The sequence below is a fragment of the Petaurus breviceps genome, unplaced genomic scaffold, assembly GCF_028583685.1.
Source record: "Petaurus breviceps papuanus isolate PSGF00001 unplaced genomic scaffold, PetGlider_PUasm1.0 185, whole genome shotgun sequence".
Classification (NCBI taxonomy): Eukaryota; Metazoa; Chordata; class Mammalia; order Diprotodontia; family Petauridae; genus Petaurus; species Petaurus breviceps.
The window spans coordinates 32,144,700-32,158,980 of record NW_027185797.1 but is presented as its reverse complement, the minus strand read 5'-3'; the positions used below and the strand labels follow the sequence as shown (position 1 = coordinate 32,158,980).

The 14,281-nt window shown below is 44.0% G+C and overlaps 1 protein-coding gene across 1 annotated transcript in view; it reads right to left on the bottom strand.

Annotated features, from left to right (window-relative positions):
* The window catches only part of RAPGEF5 (Rap guanine nucleotide exchange factor 5), a 245,401-nt gene that overhangs the window by 168,507 nt on the left and 62,613 nt on the right, over positions 1-14,281 (bottom strand). The window contains exon 6 of the mRNA XM_069088737.1: positions 4,296-4,362. Coding sequence (XP_068944838.1) covers positions 4,296-4,362 — 67 coding nt within the window. The remainder of the gene's footprint in view (positions 1-4,295; positions 4,363-14,281) is intronic.

Genomic DNA, 14,281 nt, shown 5'->3' with positions numbered 1-14,281 from the left:
ATTTCCATTCCTCTCTACTAAGCCTAGTTTAACTCACTTCTGGGTCAGAGTCATGAAGCTGGGCCCAGGGGCTCCTCCCACAAATCTACCAACCCAAGAACCACAGAAGGATCTCCAAGACTGTCTGCTGCATTCAGGAAGAGTCTAGACCAGGGTTCTAGAACTCACATTTTAAAGGTTCTCCTCCAAAAAGACCCAGTTCTATCCTTGAGGGTTTCTCTTTCCCCGACTCCCATCAGTTTGGCACCAATGCAGTTCTTCCTACTTCCTATAGATGGTCAGAAAAGAAACCTAGATTTCCCCAATTCATCCAGCCCAGCCCATTAGAGTCACCGAGGAGAACAGATCTGGGAAATTCTAAGGCAGAAAAGGACTGAGGCAAATGGAATCTCATGGTGCACCTTCCATTCCAAAAGGAGGAACAGAGCCTGCTTGGGGGAGGGGGTGGTGTCCTGGCTTGGACGTGCTCAGTCCTAAATCACATGGGCAAGAGTAAAGGGGGGATCTGGAGAGCCCCCAACCACTGATCATTTGATCTTCTAGGTGAAAGGAGACCTTGGGTGGCTTTGGAAATATCTTGAAAAAGGAGGTGAAATCATCAGATCTTTGCTTGAGGAAGGTCTAATGAGAAAAGAGGTCATAGCAAAATTCTGAATGAGATTAAAAGGGTCTACTAAGGTCCAGATACAGGCCTGGGGTCTAGGACTTGTGATGCGTAAAGAGGATGGAACCTGAATTCCACTTACTGACTCTATGACCTTGGGCAAATCATTTACTTCTTGGAGACTCAAGTTTTCTCCTTTGCAAAATGGTGGTGTTGGGATGGGGAGGGGGGTGCTAAGCTAAGGGACTTCTAAGCCTCTCGGGTTCAAATCCCACCTCTGACATTTGCTAGCTGTGTGACCACAGGCTAGGCAGTGAGCATCTCTGGGACAGAGCTTCCTCTGAAGTGGGGCCATAATACCTGTGATACCCACTCCACAGGGCTGCTAAGGCTCAGCTGAGGGAGGCCCATGTGGGCCTTTGCCACCTTGAAAGTTCTATGTAAATGAACACTATCATCGCAGTCTGGCCTCTACTCCTCTGAGCTGTGGTGCTTTTGAGAGTCCCTTGGAAAACAACGGGGTCAACTTTGCTGTTGCTTAATGCAATGAATTCAGGCTGCGCACTGGAAGGTCAAAGCTGAAATGCTTTAGCCACGTAATGAGAAGATAGAAGGAGAGGACAGCAGACGATGAGTTGGAGAGAGAGTGTCATGGAAGCAATTGAACGTGAGCTTGGACAGACTTTGGGAGATGCCGGAGGATGGGAGGGGTCTGGTGTGCTGGGGTCCATGGGGTCATGGAGAGGTGGGCAGGACTAAACCACAACCACAACTCGCCTCTGCTCTATCTACTGGATAGGCCTTCAGGCCTGGAGTCAGGAAGATCTGAATTCACATCTGGTTTCAGACACTTTCTAGTTGTATGACCTTGGACAAATCACTTAACCCCTATTTGCCTCAGTTCCTCATCTGTAAAAATGGGGACACACTGGAGAAGGAAATGGCAAACCACTCCAGTATCTTTGCTAAGAAAACCCCATGGAGAAGGGCCGGACACTGCTGAACAACTACAATCTTCTACCCCCAACAGCTCTTGGTAACGGGACCCTTCATGAAAGGGAGCTTCCAGGAACACTGGGCCTGAGCCCCCAGACTGAACAGCCACAGGCACGGACCCCTCCCCGTCTTCTTCAACTTCATTACAATAACTATTCACCACAACTAGGGACCTAAGGAAGGAAAATAACCAACCCTGCTGACAATGGAGGCATTCATGATGCCTTTGGGGAGGGGGGAGACCCACATTCAGATGAGCGTCACATAAGTTGCATATGATGATATCCATAGGAAGGGCAGACAGTAGCATGAGGGACTGAAGGAAGGGGAAGAAATCACATCTGGATGTGCTATTAACTCAGGGCCATACAAAGGGGGTGGCCCCAGACTTGGATGTTGTAGGAAAGATGGCAGAAAGAGGAGAGACTCTGTCCAAGCACAGGAGGGAGTGGGAGCCCTCCGAAGGGACAAGGGAGGGCACAGTGAGATAGAAAACTCAGGCATACTCTGAGAACGGCCAGGGCCTTCCTTGGCAGAGCCAGCAGCCAGTGAAGAAACTCCCCCCACAGACAGGGATTAACAGATGATCCCAAACTCAGTGGCTGAGGGCCTTTCCTTGGACACTAAGAAGGAACGTGCCCAGACTCACAGAGCTGGTTCATCAGAGCTAGGCCTCAAAGCTGGACCATCATGACTCCAAGGTCCCCTTGTCTCCACTGGGCTGTGACCTTTAAATGCCAACTGGTATTATTCCTACCATGCATACGACTTTGTTATTTACAGTGTTTTCTTCCTTAAACCTTGACCTTGTCATTGCCTCGGTGACCTCTGTCCTTTTAAAGTTCTGGTCACAGTGATTCAGTACTCACTGACTGATGGACAGACTCCATTCTATTCCATTTAGCCCAGGCTAAATTTAGAGGATACCCTGCTAACCCCTGCAGGCTCGTATCCAGCCTACCCTTTGCTTTTTCTATCTTAAAGAGCCCCAAAACAAAGATAATAAGTAATAAGACAGCTAAGTGGCACAGTGGATAGAGTGTGGGGCAGGAAGTCAGGAAGACTCATCTTCCTGAATTTAAATCTGGCCTCAGATACTTACTTGCTGTGTGACCCTGGGCAAGTCACTTAACCTTGCTTGCCTCAGTTTCCTCATCTGTAAAATGAACTGGAGAAGGAAATGACAAACCACTCCAGTATCTTTGCCAAGAATACCCCAAATGGGGTCATGCAGAGTTGAACACAACTGAAAAACAAAGTCATCACTCTGCAATTCTATAACCAAAGTCAAGGCCCAAGACAAATTCCTAAGATTTTCCAGAGGAGTATTTTTGAAAAGCACTTTCTTTTCATATGGAGAATTTTTCACTGATTTCTCTTCTGAATCTGTCTTTTTAACATAAACATAAATAGGACCAAAGAACACAGGCCCCCAAATTGAGAGTTGAAAGAGCTCTCAGAAGCAATCCAGTCCAACTGTCATTCAATAAATGGACAAACTGAGGTTCGATGACTTGTCCAAAGTCACCTGATAGTAAGGAGCAAAACTAGAACTCAGCAGTCCTGGAGAAGAAAGGAGAAGCTTGTCCAAGCTCACATGCTTCTTTGAGTGGAAGACTCAGGGTTTCATCCTCAGTCTGATAATCAATGCCAAGTATACCCATGGGGGCTTGGGAGTGACTGAAATAGAAAACCCAGCAAATCAGGCTCACCCTGATGACAGAAGCAATATGCCACCAACTGGGGACTCAGTGGTAGTGTAGGCTGGGCAAGTAGGTGCAGAGGGTTGCTACATTGCACTAGCTGGTCCCCACCCCCCACCCCATTATTTCTACAAGTTCTAGATGCACTGAAATCTATTATACATCCAGGATGCTGTTCTCATTCTCAGCAGGTTATAAACTCCCCCAGGGCAAAAGCCATTTAATTTTGGTCTTTGTACTTCCAGAAAACTCAGTGGTATGGCTACAGACCACCAGAGTTAATTCTCTTGTGAGTCTATGATTGACTCTCTTCTATGCGGCCAGGAATCACATTCCTTAAAACTGCCCCTCTCCTTTGAGTAACAGCCTCTCTGTTTCCAAGTCTGACTGGAGGTCAGTATGCCTTGAATTCTCTTGAACTGAAGAACTCTCAGATTGTTGAATGGGGAGCCTCCCACTGGGAGAGCAGTCCACAGCTAGATGCCATGGTTAAAGGGGTGGGAAGGAGAGAACATCCCCTTTCTTGACCCTGTTGCCCAGGGTCACACAGGTAGGAGCTCAGGGGCACACAACACACAGCTTGAACTCTCTGGTACTAACTTAACCTATTCCACTGATTTTAAAGGGTCACCCACAGACATCGCCAATATTTCCCAAACCAATGGCCAGGCCCCACTTCTCATCTGGTCAAAGAGAAATTTGTTCACATTTCCCAAAGACATCAGGAGGCATGAAGGTGTAATTACAGTTAACTAAACCCCTCTCTATTGGTCCCTTGCTACCTATGATTAGAGTCAAGCCTTCCTGGGCTGAGGAGCTGGCCAGAAATCATCTGCTGTCCACTAGTACAAAGGGTTTGCCAACCTGGATATGTTTTTTTTTAAATCTAAGGTTCCTCCTAACTCTAAATCAGGGAGGAGGACAAAGAGGAAGAACAAAGACAAAACTAATTAGGATCAAAGTCCCAAGGTCGGCATGTTTGATAACCTTACCGCAGACGTAAGACGGACAAGAAGTTCATCACTAGTTTCTTCTGTATCTTCAATTTTCTGATGAGCCCTGAAAAATAAGCAGCTAATTACTTTTAAGAGTTTTTTTCAGCTTAGCTTTATTATCCATACTGTGTAGAAAATCAAGGGGCCATCCCAAATCTCAGATTAACCAAAACATCACTTGGGTGACTCGAATCCCACATTGGCCCAGCTATTCTCCTTAAATCAATAAGCAAGCTACCAAATTCAAATAATCATGGGAGTAAGAATTGGTCTCCTAATATCACCCAAGGATTACACTGATATATAAGGTTTGGGCCCAGAATTAGGAGCAATGGCAGGGAGTGGCTCAAAGGCCAATTTGAATTCTTTTCAGGCAGCTTTTCGAGAACATTCTTGGTCAGGTACAAGTTAGAAAAGGCAGACTCTCAGCTTCCTTCCAACTCAAATTCTGACAATTGAGGCAATCCCTGAATGGAATAGGCTGCTTCTGGGAGTACTGGGTTCTCTCTCAATGAGTAGCTCCCCTCAAAGGCTGAATGATGACTTGTATGTAGGACTGGTTGTTGAGGGAATTCTTTAGGTATTGGCTGGTCTAGTGGACCTCAGAGGTTTTGTTATTCTGTGATAAGAAAAAAAAAAACTTCCTAATCATCAATAGGGTCTAAGAATGGAATGGATTACCATGAGAACTCAGACTGAGAATACAGACACCCATGGAGCTACAAGACAAGATGACTCACTTTTAAGAGGATGGTGGATGGGGAGGGACCTCAGCAGGCACCCATTCACCAAAGGCATCACCACTATTTCATGTCTGACAAGTGGTCAGCCAGTTGGAGGGGAACCTCTCAGGGCAGCCCATTCTATATTGAGACAACTCCAATTGTTAGGATGCTTTCCCCCAAGATTCAGCCTCAGTTGGCTTCTCCGCAACTTCCCTCTGTTGTTCCTGGCCCTACCCTCCAGGGCCAAAGAGAATGAGCTCATCTCTCATCCACATGGTAGCCGCCCCCATACTTGAAGATAGCCCTGGTCTCCCCAGAATAGTTTCTTCTTTAGGGTAAACATGCTCAAGTCTTGACTAATGCTCATATAATACTGATTCAAGGTCCTTCACTATTGATGCCCTCGGGACATCTCTAGATCATCAAATGGGGATAGAATTTGTCATTTGTGCTAAGTCAAGCACAGAGACTATTTGGATGATCGATGAAGATGTCTTTGTCATAAATCTTAGGCCTGGAGCACTTAAAAGGCCTTTCTCAAGTATCTGCCATATGTTTAGCCCAGTTCTCAGACCTCTGACATAGAAGAGCATATGGTCCTGTCCTCCAAGAGCCTTCATACTCACTGGTGATAACAGCTGGTGATTATATAACTCTTTAAGGTTACAATACACTTCACATAATTATCTCATTGGATCTCCACAACTCTGGGAGGCAGATGCTAGTATTATCTCCATTACACAGATAAGAAAACTGAGACTGAGAAGGTTAATGATCAGCCCAGGGTCACACAGCTATTAAGTGTGGGAAGAGGTAGACAGGGAAGGCTCCTAGGGAGAAATGCCTCTGAATTTGGAGGCTTACAGAGGAGATAGGAGGGTGTGTGAGGCAGACTGAGCTCCTGTGTGCATCAAAGACAGATCCATTAAGAGTCACAAGAACTTAGATCCAGAGCTAGAATGGACTTCTGAGGCAGTCCAAATCCCTCATTGTATGACAGAACTGCAGTCCAGAGAAGGTCACAAAGAGGATCTTAGATCTGGAGTACATCAAATCCAAACCTCCAATTTTACAGATGGGAAGATTGAGATCCAAAGGATTTGTGACTTGTCCAAGGTCACAGAGAGGATCATGGATCTTGAGCTGTAGGGCTTCAGGGGTCATTTAGTTCTCCACTGAGACTAAGGAAACTGAGGCCCAGAGAATTGGAATGACATGTGCTTAGTCTTCCAGGTAATCAGGAAAACTTTTGCTATGGATAAGAAAGCACAAATTTTGGGTAGGTAAGGTGGGACCAAGTGCCCAATGGATATGAGTGTCCTCAAGAACCAAGAAAGGAGTCTGCATTTGATCCCATAAGTAACAGGGAGTCACTGTGGTTTTCTAAATAAGTAAGGGACATGAGAGAATAGCATTTAGAGGGGAAAAGTCACTCTTATATAAGTTTGTAAGGAAATCTGGAGGTTCCTAAACATGAGGGGGCAGGTTGGAGAGGGGGAGAAGAGAGAAGGAGAGGAGGGGGAGAGGGAGAGGGAGAGGGAAGGAAAGAGAAAGGGAGAGGGGGAGAGAGGAGAAGAGGAGGGGGAGGGAGAGGGAGAGGGAATATCTATATGACTCTTTAGATTAGAAAACTCACTTTCAAAATTTTTTTAGGTAGTCAAAGCAAGACTTTGGCCATGGAGAGCTAGCTGCACGGATAAACAGATAGGTGGCAAATCTGGTTCTAACAAACAATCACTTTAAATACAAGCTGCGGAGCCAGGAGGATTCACAGTAATTACAGCCCTAAGAAAGCAACCCCAAGATCAGAACCCATGATCGATTTCCATTCATAGCTAAGTACAACAAGCCAACTCTCGATTTATCCACAGAGGGCAAAGGGCTTCTCCCTAGACTCAGAAACCCTCTAATAGGAACATCGCCAGGAATTAAAAATGAAAAGCCAGCTGATCAATTCGGGCTTTAGTTTCTCGAAATTGTATTAAGGTCTTTTTTTCTTTTAAATTACACCCTTTCCACCGGAGTTCCTACCTCCAAACCATGGATTTTACAAGATTTCCTAACATACAGGTATGAACCAGTACTCAGGCTTCTAATGCGTAATTTAATTACTCACAGAGCAGAAGGTTAGAGGAGTAATTGACAGGCTGTCTGATAAAAGCAGCAGTGAGAACAAAGGCCTTAGGATTTGTTCATGCTGGCTCTGAACTTCAGAAAAGAAAGCAGACTTCTGCAAAACAGAACAATCTCCATGAGAGCAATTTGTGGGACCCTGGCGATACTCACGAAACGCTCCCTGCTATTTAACCAAGCTTTTCTGAGCTGGGAATGATGTCCTGCTGGCATCGATTGCTCTGCAGGACTCCGGACTCGAAGGAGAATCATCAAAATTATATCTGATGTTTGTCGAGTGCTTTGAAAGTTTGCAAAGCAAGCCATCTCATTTAAGCCTAACAACCATGCCAGGGAGAAAGGTTTCATCATCCTTTTTATAGATGAGAAAATTCAATCACGGCATTCTAGATGTGGAGTTGGAAGAAACTGTAGAGGCCATTTAGGCTAATCCTCTCACTTTATAGATGAGGACACTGAGGCACAGGGAAGGGAAATGGCTTGTCTAAGGGGACACAGACAGTAAGTGGCTGACTCCAGACCTGTCACTCTTTCCCCATCACTGACCTGGCAGTGGAGGCCAAAGCTGAGCAAGTGGGACCCCAAGTGGTGGAACTCAAGAACCTGCTGCTGATCAGATTGCCTTGGCTGTCCCAGGCAGGGAGTCATGTCTTTTCATGTCTCTCTCCCACCAAGAGATGCCTGGTGGTTGAGCTCATGAGCCTGTTGCATTCCATGCTCACACAGCCCCTTGTACACAGCCCATCATAAGTCTGTTTTCAACAAACTGGGGCCAGAACCTTACATAACTTGGGGGAACCCAAACATCCCTGAAGATATACTTTTTTCCATGGGCGTCACCTAGATCTGGGTTGTGGAGATGATAAACAGCCTAATTAGTGTCTCAACAGAAAAAGAGTCTGAGCTTCCTTTCCTCAGCCAGCCTTCGAGTATATGACGTGCCTTCATGGAAGATTAAGAACCTCCCTCTACCAATAGAGCCCGCCATCTCTTCTGTGCTTCAGAGTCTTAGGAGAGTTGCCTAGAGCGATGGGAAATGAAATGATCTGCCTACGGTCACAGGGCCAGTATGTGTCAGAGATAGGACCCAAATCCAAGTCTCCCTGCCTCTGAGGCCAGATCTTTATCCACCATGCTTCTCACTACTGGTATTACTAGTACTATGTTACATGTGAAAAAACAGAAGCAGAGAGATTAAGTGACTTACTAATGGTCACACAGCAATAAGTGTCAGAGTCAGGCCTCAAACCCAGGTCCTCCTGACTCCCAAGTTCATGGCTCTTTCCACTAGGACATGCTTCATTTCCCAAAATCAATCTGTTTAATTATTATTCTAGATCAATGGAATCACTGGTCAGCACCAGTAAATCTGAATAGCAGTAACACTCTTAAGTCTGTGTGATCATACACACATTCTCAAGTCAATTTCAAAATTGTGGAGACAGTCATGGGCAAGGTGCTGTCCTAGGTACTGGGGATTCAGGTACCAGAGGACAATGTTATGTAAATGGATTGACAACTGGTGATGGACTATGTGTGTCATCTGAGGACCAGCCTAAATAGAGACTCGTGCCTAGGTGGGCTGCAGGAGTCTGTGGTTGGGGGCCATAGGAACTATCACACACCATCCATGAAGGGTCACTCTCTCTGTCATTTCAGGAAGAGCCCACAACAGCAAAATCACAGATCCTCAATATACTGATGTAAGCTGAGTGATTCTAGACAAGGCATTTCTCCTTTCTCAGCCTCTCTTTCCTTAACTCTAAAATGGGGCTGAGATTATCTCACAGGATGCAAAAGGCTCCCATTACATGGTCCAGGCAAAGCACTTTGCAGACCTTAAAAATACCAATATTACCTCTTGTAATCATTGTCATCTCAATTATTATTGTTCTATTGAGCCTAGATTGGAGGTAAGCCCAGGTTTCTCCTTTCCAAGTCCCCAGCTCCATTTGGCTAAAACATCCAATTTAGGTTAAAACTCCTAAGCTAATTTTCACAAATGGACAGGTGTAATTTAGGATAAAAGCTGACAGTCTCAGGCCATCTTGAGTTGTAATCTGAAGGGATAGAATTCTCCTCTGTGCTTCTTGGAGACTTATGAACAAATCCTGTTGTGTAGCCAATATGGGTATTTGTTCTGTTTAACACTGCAGAGTCATTATAAGAATTTGGCTTTTCTTTTTCCAGTGGGGGACAGACATGGGAGGGAAAATAAAGGTGCTTGATAATTGAAAATGCAAAATTCAATGACACGTACAAATTTTGAAAACAAAAATAATCTGCCTAATGTACAATCATAAATAACTCATATTTTTGTGTCTATAATAAAGGTGAGTGAGTGGTTCCCTTGACAATATCAAGAAAGAAAGGCTTGTTTACAGATATAATTCTGAAAGTGAAGGAGATGCCTCAGATCAAAAATACAAAGGAAGAAAAACAGAGAGGGGATGGAGCTTTGCAAACAGAATATAGTAATGGCCATCCCCACGCTGCCCACAGAATCTGTGTTCCTCAGCCAGTTTCAACTTCCCTCACCCACTTCCCTTCTTCATTTTCTTTGATTTTTAAAAAAATTTAAACTCTCTAAGCCTTAGTTTTCCCATCTATAAAGTGGGGATGATAAAATATTATAGATTAAGAGCTAGGAAGCACCCTAGAGGTCAACTGTTCCCAGTTCCTTGTTTTACAAAAGCAGAAAAGTGAAGTAAGTTGCCTGAAATCATACAGGTAGGAAGGGATAGAGAAAGGCTTTGTATTCATGGCCTCCCTTTCTACTACACCACACAGTTACCTCACAAAAACTTTGTAAGGATCAAACAAGCTAACATCACATAACAAAACCCTTTGTAAACCTTAAAACATTTCACAGGAAAGGGTGACATTTGTTGAATGCCTCAGGGATTTCAAAGCATTTTACACACCTTTCTGATTTGAGCAACAGCAAAACAGTCCTAGGGAGTGGGCCCTATGGATGTTATTATGCCCATTTTACCAGTGAGGAAAAGGAACTTCAGAGAAGGAAAGTGACTTGCCTAGGGTCATACAGCTACTAAATGTCCAAGGTAGAATTTAAATCGAGTCCTTCCTGACTCTAAGTCTAGCATTCTAGTCCTCAGGCCATGCTGATTCTCATTAATAGCTAATTATTATCATCACTTCTTAGGGTAGTGAGAAGAGGTTAAGTGACTAGCCCGGAGACAAACAGCCAGTATGTCAGACTCAAGACTTGAACCAAAGACCACCTGACTCCAAGGCTGACTCTCTATCTGCTACCGCCATGTTGCCTCTTATAAAGAAGCAACTTTCTAAGATGAATTTGCAGAGTAGGTACCGACCTGTCTTGGGAGAGGAAGCTTCCTCACCAGGAACCCCTCTAAAGCTCATAGGCCTGGTCAAATATAGGTATCACCATCATCATCACCACCATCATCATCATCATCATCACCATCATCATCATCACCATCATCATCACCATCATCATCATCATTATCATCATCACCATCATCATCATTATCATCATCATCATCACCATCACCATCACCATCATTATCATCACCATCACCACCATCATCACCATCACCATCATCGCCATCATCATCATCAACATCCTCATCCTCATCAAGGTCGTCTTTCCTCTGGCCATGCTTTTTCTCTATTCTGGATAAGCCAAGAGGAGATTTTGTTAAAACTTAGCAGCAGTTCCCCCTCACTCTGGATGATGATAAAGAGGCCCTACTTCTCCCTCCTTGTTTTGAACACCGAGTCATTCATATCACATGGAGGTGAACAGAACCAGAGAACGAGACCCCAAGGTGACTGTTTATTTCCCAGAGTTAATGTAGTCCCTGCTCCATTATGCAAATGTGTGGGATACATGTTTTTATTAGTGACCCATTTGCAAATTAGTGCATAGATGACTTATAATGTGATGGACCAGAAGTAGAGAGAATAATTGGTAAATGTTTAAAGACCGAACCAAATCACTGTCCTTTCCTGGGAAATCTCATGAAATTCAAATGAACATGGCATACACCTGCCCTCAGAAAACAGGTAGCTCCATTGGAAATATGCAAAGTGAAAGGATGTTGTTTCCCTACCTTCTGATGAATACCAACCATAATCAACACTGTACCTATGTTTAGCCCCCAGAAGCTTCCACCGGCTTTTCACATTCAAGATGAGCTCTGAACTTTCAGGTCTTTACCCCTACTCTCTCCAAGCCATATTATACACCACTGTCATATTTTTCCATCCCAAAGCAAAGAACCGGTCATATTATTTCCCTACTCAACACCATTTAGAAGACTCCTTTATGCCTTCCCAATAAGGCCAATTCAGGCTTCCTGCTATTTTTCTACCTGCCAAAAAATGTTCCACATTTTTCACATCTTCACTCCCATTATTCACTATGCCTGGGCCAAATTCTGCAACACCACTAATCTCTACCTTTTTGAAATCCTACCACTTCTTTAAAGTCTCAGCTCTAATAGCACTTCTCATCTCCCCCCACCCTGTGGGCAAAATAGCCCTCACCTTCCTCTCCTCTAACAGAACTCTACTGGTACTTCTTATCCATTTACCAATATCCATTATATCTGTGTATGGGTTTTAGCACTCCTAATGGACTTCAGCTCTTAGAAAGAAGGGTTGGTATTATTTTTGCTTCTCTGCAGAAGCTAACAAGGCATTGAACCATTAGTTCATACTTATTGAGTCAAGGTGTGAATAAACCAGTAGCCTTTTCAAAAAAAACTCTCAAATGTATCTGAAGGATAAATGAATCTCCCTCTATTTCTGAACAAGACCATACTGTCTACTTGACAGGCCCTAGGCCATGGATGGAGTACATCTGGCAAGGTGTGGCAATAATGTGTCTTCCTGGAATCTTGAAAATCTGATTTTAAAAAATAAGATGCAAAAGGGAATAGAAGGGGAAAATCTGCCTGATTATATTCATCAGAAACCATCCTGACTATATGTAATGTATAAAGAATAGAGATTGGGGTGGTGGTACAGTGAATAGAGCACAGGCCCTGGAGTCAGGAGGACCTAAGTTCAAATCCAACCTCAGACACTTAACACTTAGTAGCTGTGTGACCTTGGGCAAGTCATTTAACCCCAATTACCCTGGACCTCCCCCTCCAAAAAGCAAAAACAAATAAACAAAGAATAGAGATTTAAATCATTCAGTTCAAAGGAAACAAAATACCAGAAAAGAGCCAATAATTAATCCCATGGCCTCAGCCATCTATACACAAATGCACAACATGTGGTCAACAAGCAAAATGACAGAGATTTTAATGCAAGGAGGAAACTCTGATATTGAGATTCTACCAAACCTTGGTGAGATGAGATCATGACTGGATTTTGGCTCTGGCAGGATTTGTTGTGGTGGTTGAATCGTTTTCAGCCATTTCCAACTCTCTGTGATCCCATTTGGGATTTTCTTGGCAGAGATCCTGGAGTGGTTTGCCATTTCCTTTTCCAGCTCATTTTACAGAGGAGGAAACAGAGGCAAGCAGTGTTTAATGACTTGCCCAGGGGCACACATCTAGTAAATGTTTGGTGTCAAATTTGAACTCAGGTCCTTCTTACTCCAGGCCTGGGGCTCTATCCATGGCACCACCTCGCTGCCCTTCCTGTCTAGAAGGATAGATCTTATTTAAAAGAAACAGGGGATGATGAGAAAAGTGACTTTTCAGCTTAAGATATATTTATGTGAGAAGATCTAGGCATTATAGCCAAGAAATCACAGCAGAGAATATTGGGTTAAAATTAAACTGAAACAGACTCAGAAGAGATACAGGTATTACAACATACTACAGACCATGTGAATTGGAAGAAAGGGACAAGTTCTAGAAATAAGGCAGAAGCCCATTGCTGAGACATGGCAGAGTAAAAACCCCCTTGTTGATTTCATGTCATGTAGTCCAGGGGAACTGGATCCTGGGGTCTTAAAAACAACTTGGCAGGCATGGCTGGGCCACTTTCTCAGATGACTAACTTTGAAGGACCAGGCAGAATGAGAAAGTGACCAGGGAACTGGGGGAGAGCAAACGACTCAATTATCTTTAAAAAAAATTGAAGAGAATAAAATCTTCCCACAACAAGTCAGTGAGCTTGTCATTGGCTTCAGCAAAATTCTGAAGAGATTACTAAACGGATTGTTGGTGAAAATCTAGAAAAGAGCCAGCATCGCTTCCCCCATAGTGTGATGTGGAAGCCAAAAAATGTCCTTCCTCCCTCAGGCAGGACGCGTTAAGAGGAGCACAGGGGTGAGGACCAGAGGCAGACAGATCTGCTGCCTTTGGATGGACAGGATCCCGCTGTGCTCACTTCTGGGGAGGAGAAACCCAAAGTACTGCTAAGTTGTCAAGTATCCAGAAGAAGATGACCAGGAGAGGGAAGTACCTTGAGCCTGTGCATTTCAAGACCCAGCTGAAGAAATAGGAAGGTTTAGCTCAGAAAAAGAAAGACTTAGAGGGCAAGGAAAGACACGTCTTTGAAAACTTGAGGGACCATCGGGTGGAAAAAGGGCAGGACTTGTGTTTCTTGGTCCAGAGGACAGAGCTACAAGCAATGGGTGAAAGTTTCAGAAGCAAACCTGGGCTTGAGGCTAAGGAAAAACTCCCTAACAAATCGCGATGACACAAAGTGGAATGAATGTGTCGTGGGTTTCCCCTTACTGAAAGTCCTCTAGGAAAGGGGGTATGATTCCTCCTCGGGGAGGGGGTGGAGGAAATTCTCTCTCAGCCATGATCTAGACTAGGACAACCTCTGAACTCCCTTCCAAAGCAGGGAATCTGCGCTGTTTCAAAGCTAAAAAGTGATTTACCTACTGCTAATCATGAAGGGAACTAAGTCATCTTAGAGTCTGTTATGTTCCAGACCAGGCTCAAAGCTACCAAGCTAAAGAGGGTTAAATCAAATTCCAATATATAACAAGGATCAGGTAAAAGAAAATGGCTATGTTGGTTATAGATAAAGGTCAGTAAGTAACTTTTCTTTTTCTTTGTTTGTTTCTTCTTTCCTTCCTTTCTTCCTTCCTTCCTTTCTCTTTCTTTCTCTTTCTTTCTTTCTTTCTTTCTTTCTTTCTTTCTTTCTTTCTTTCTTTCTTTCTTT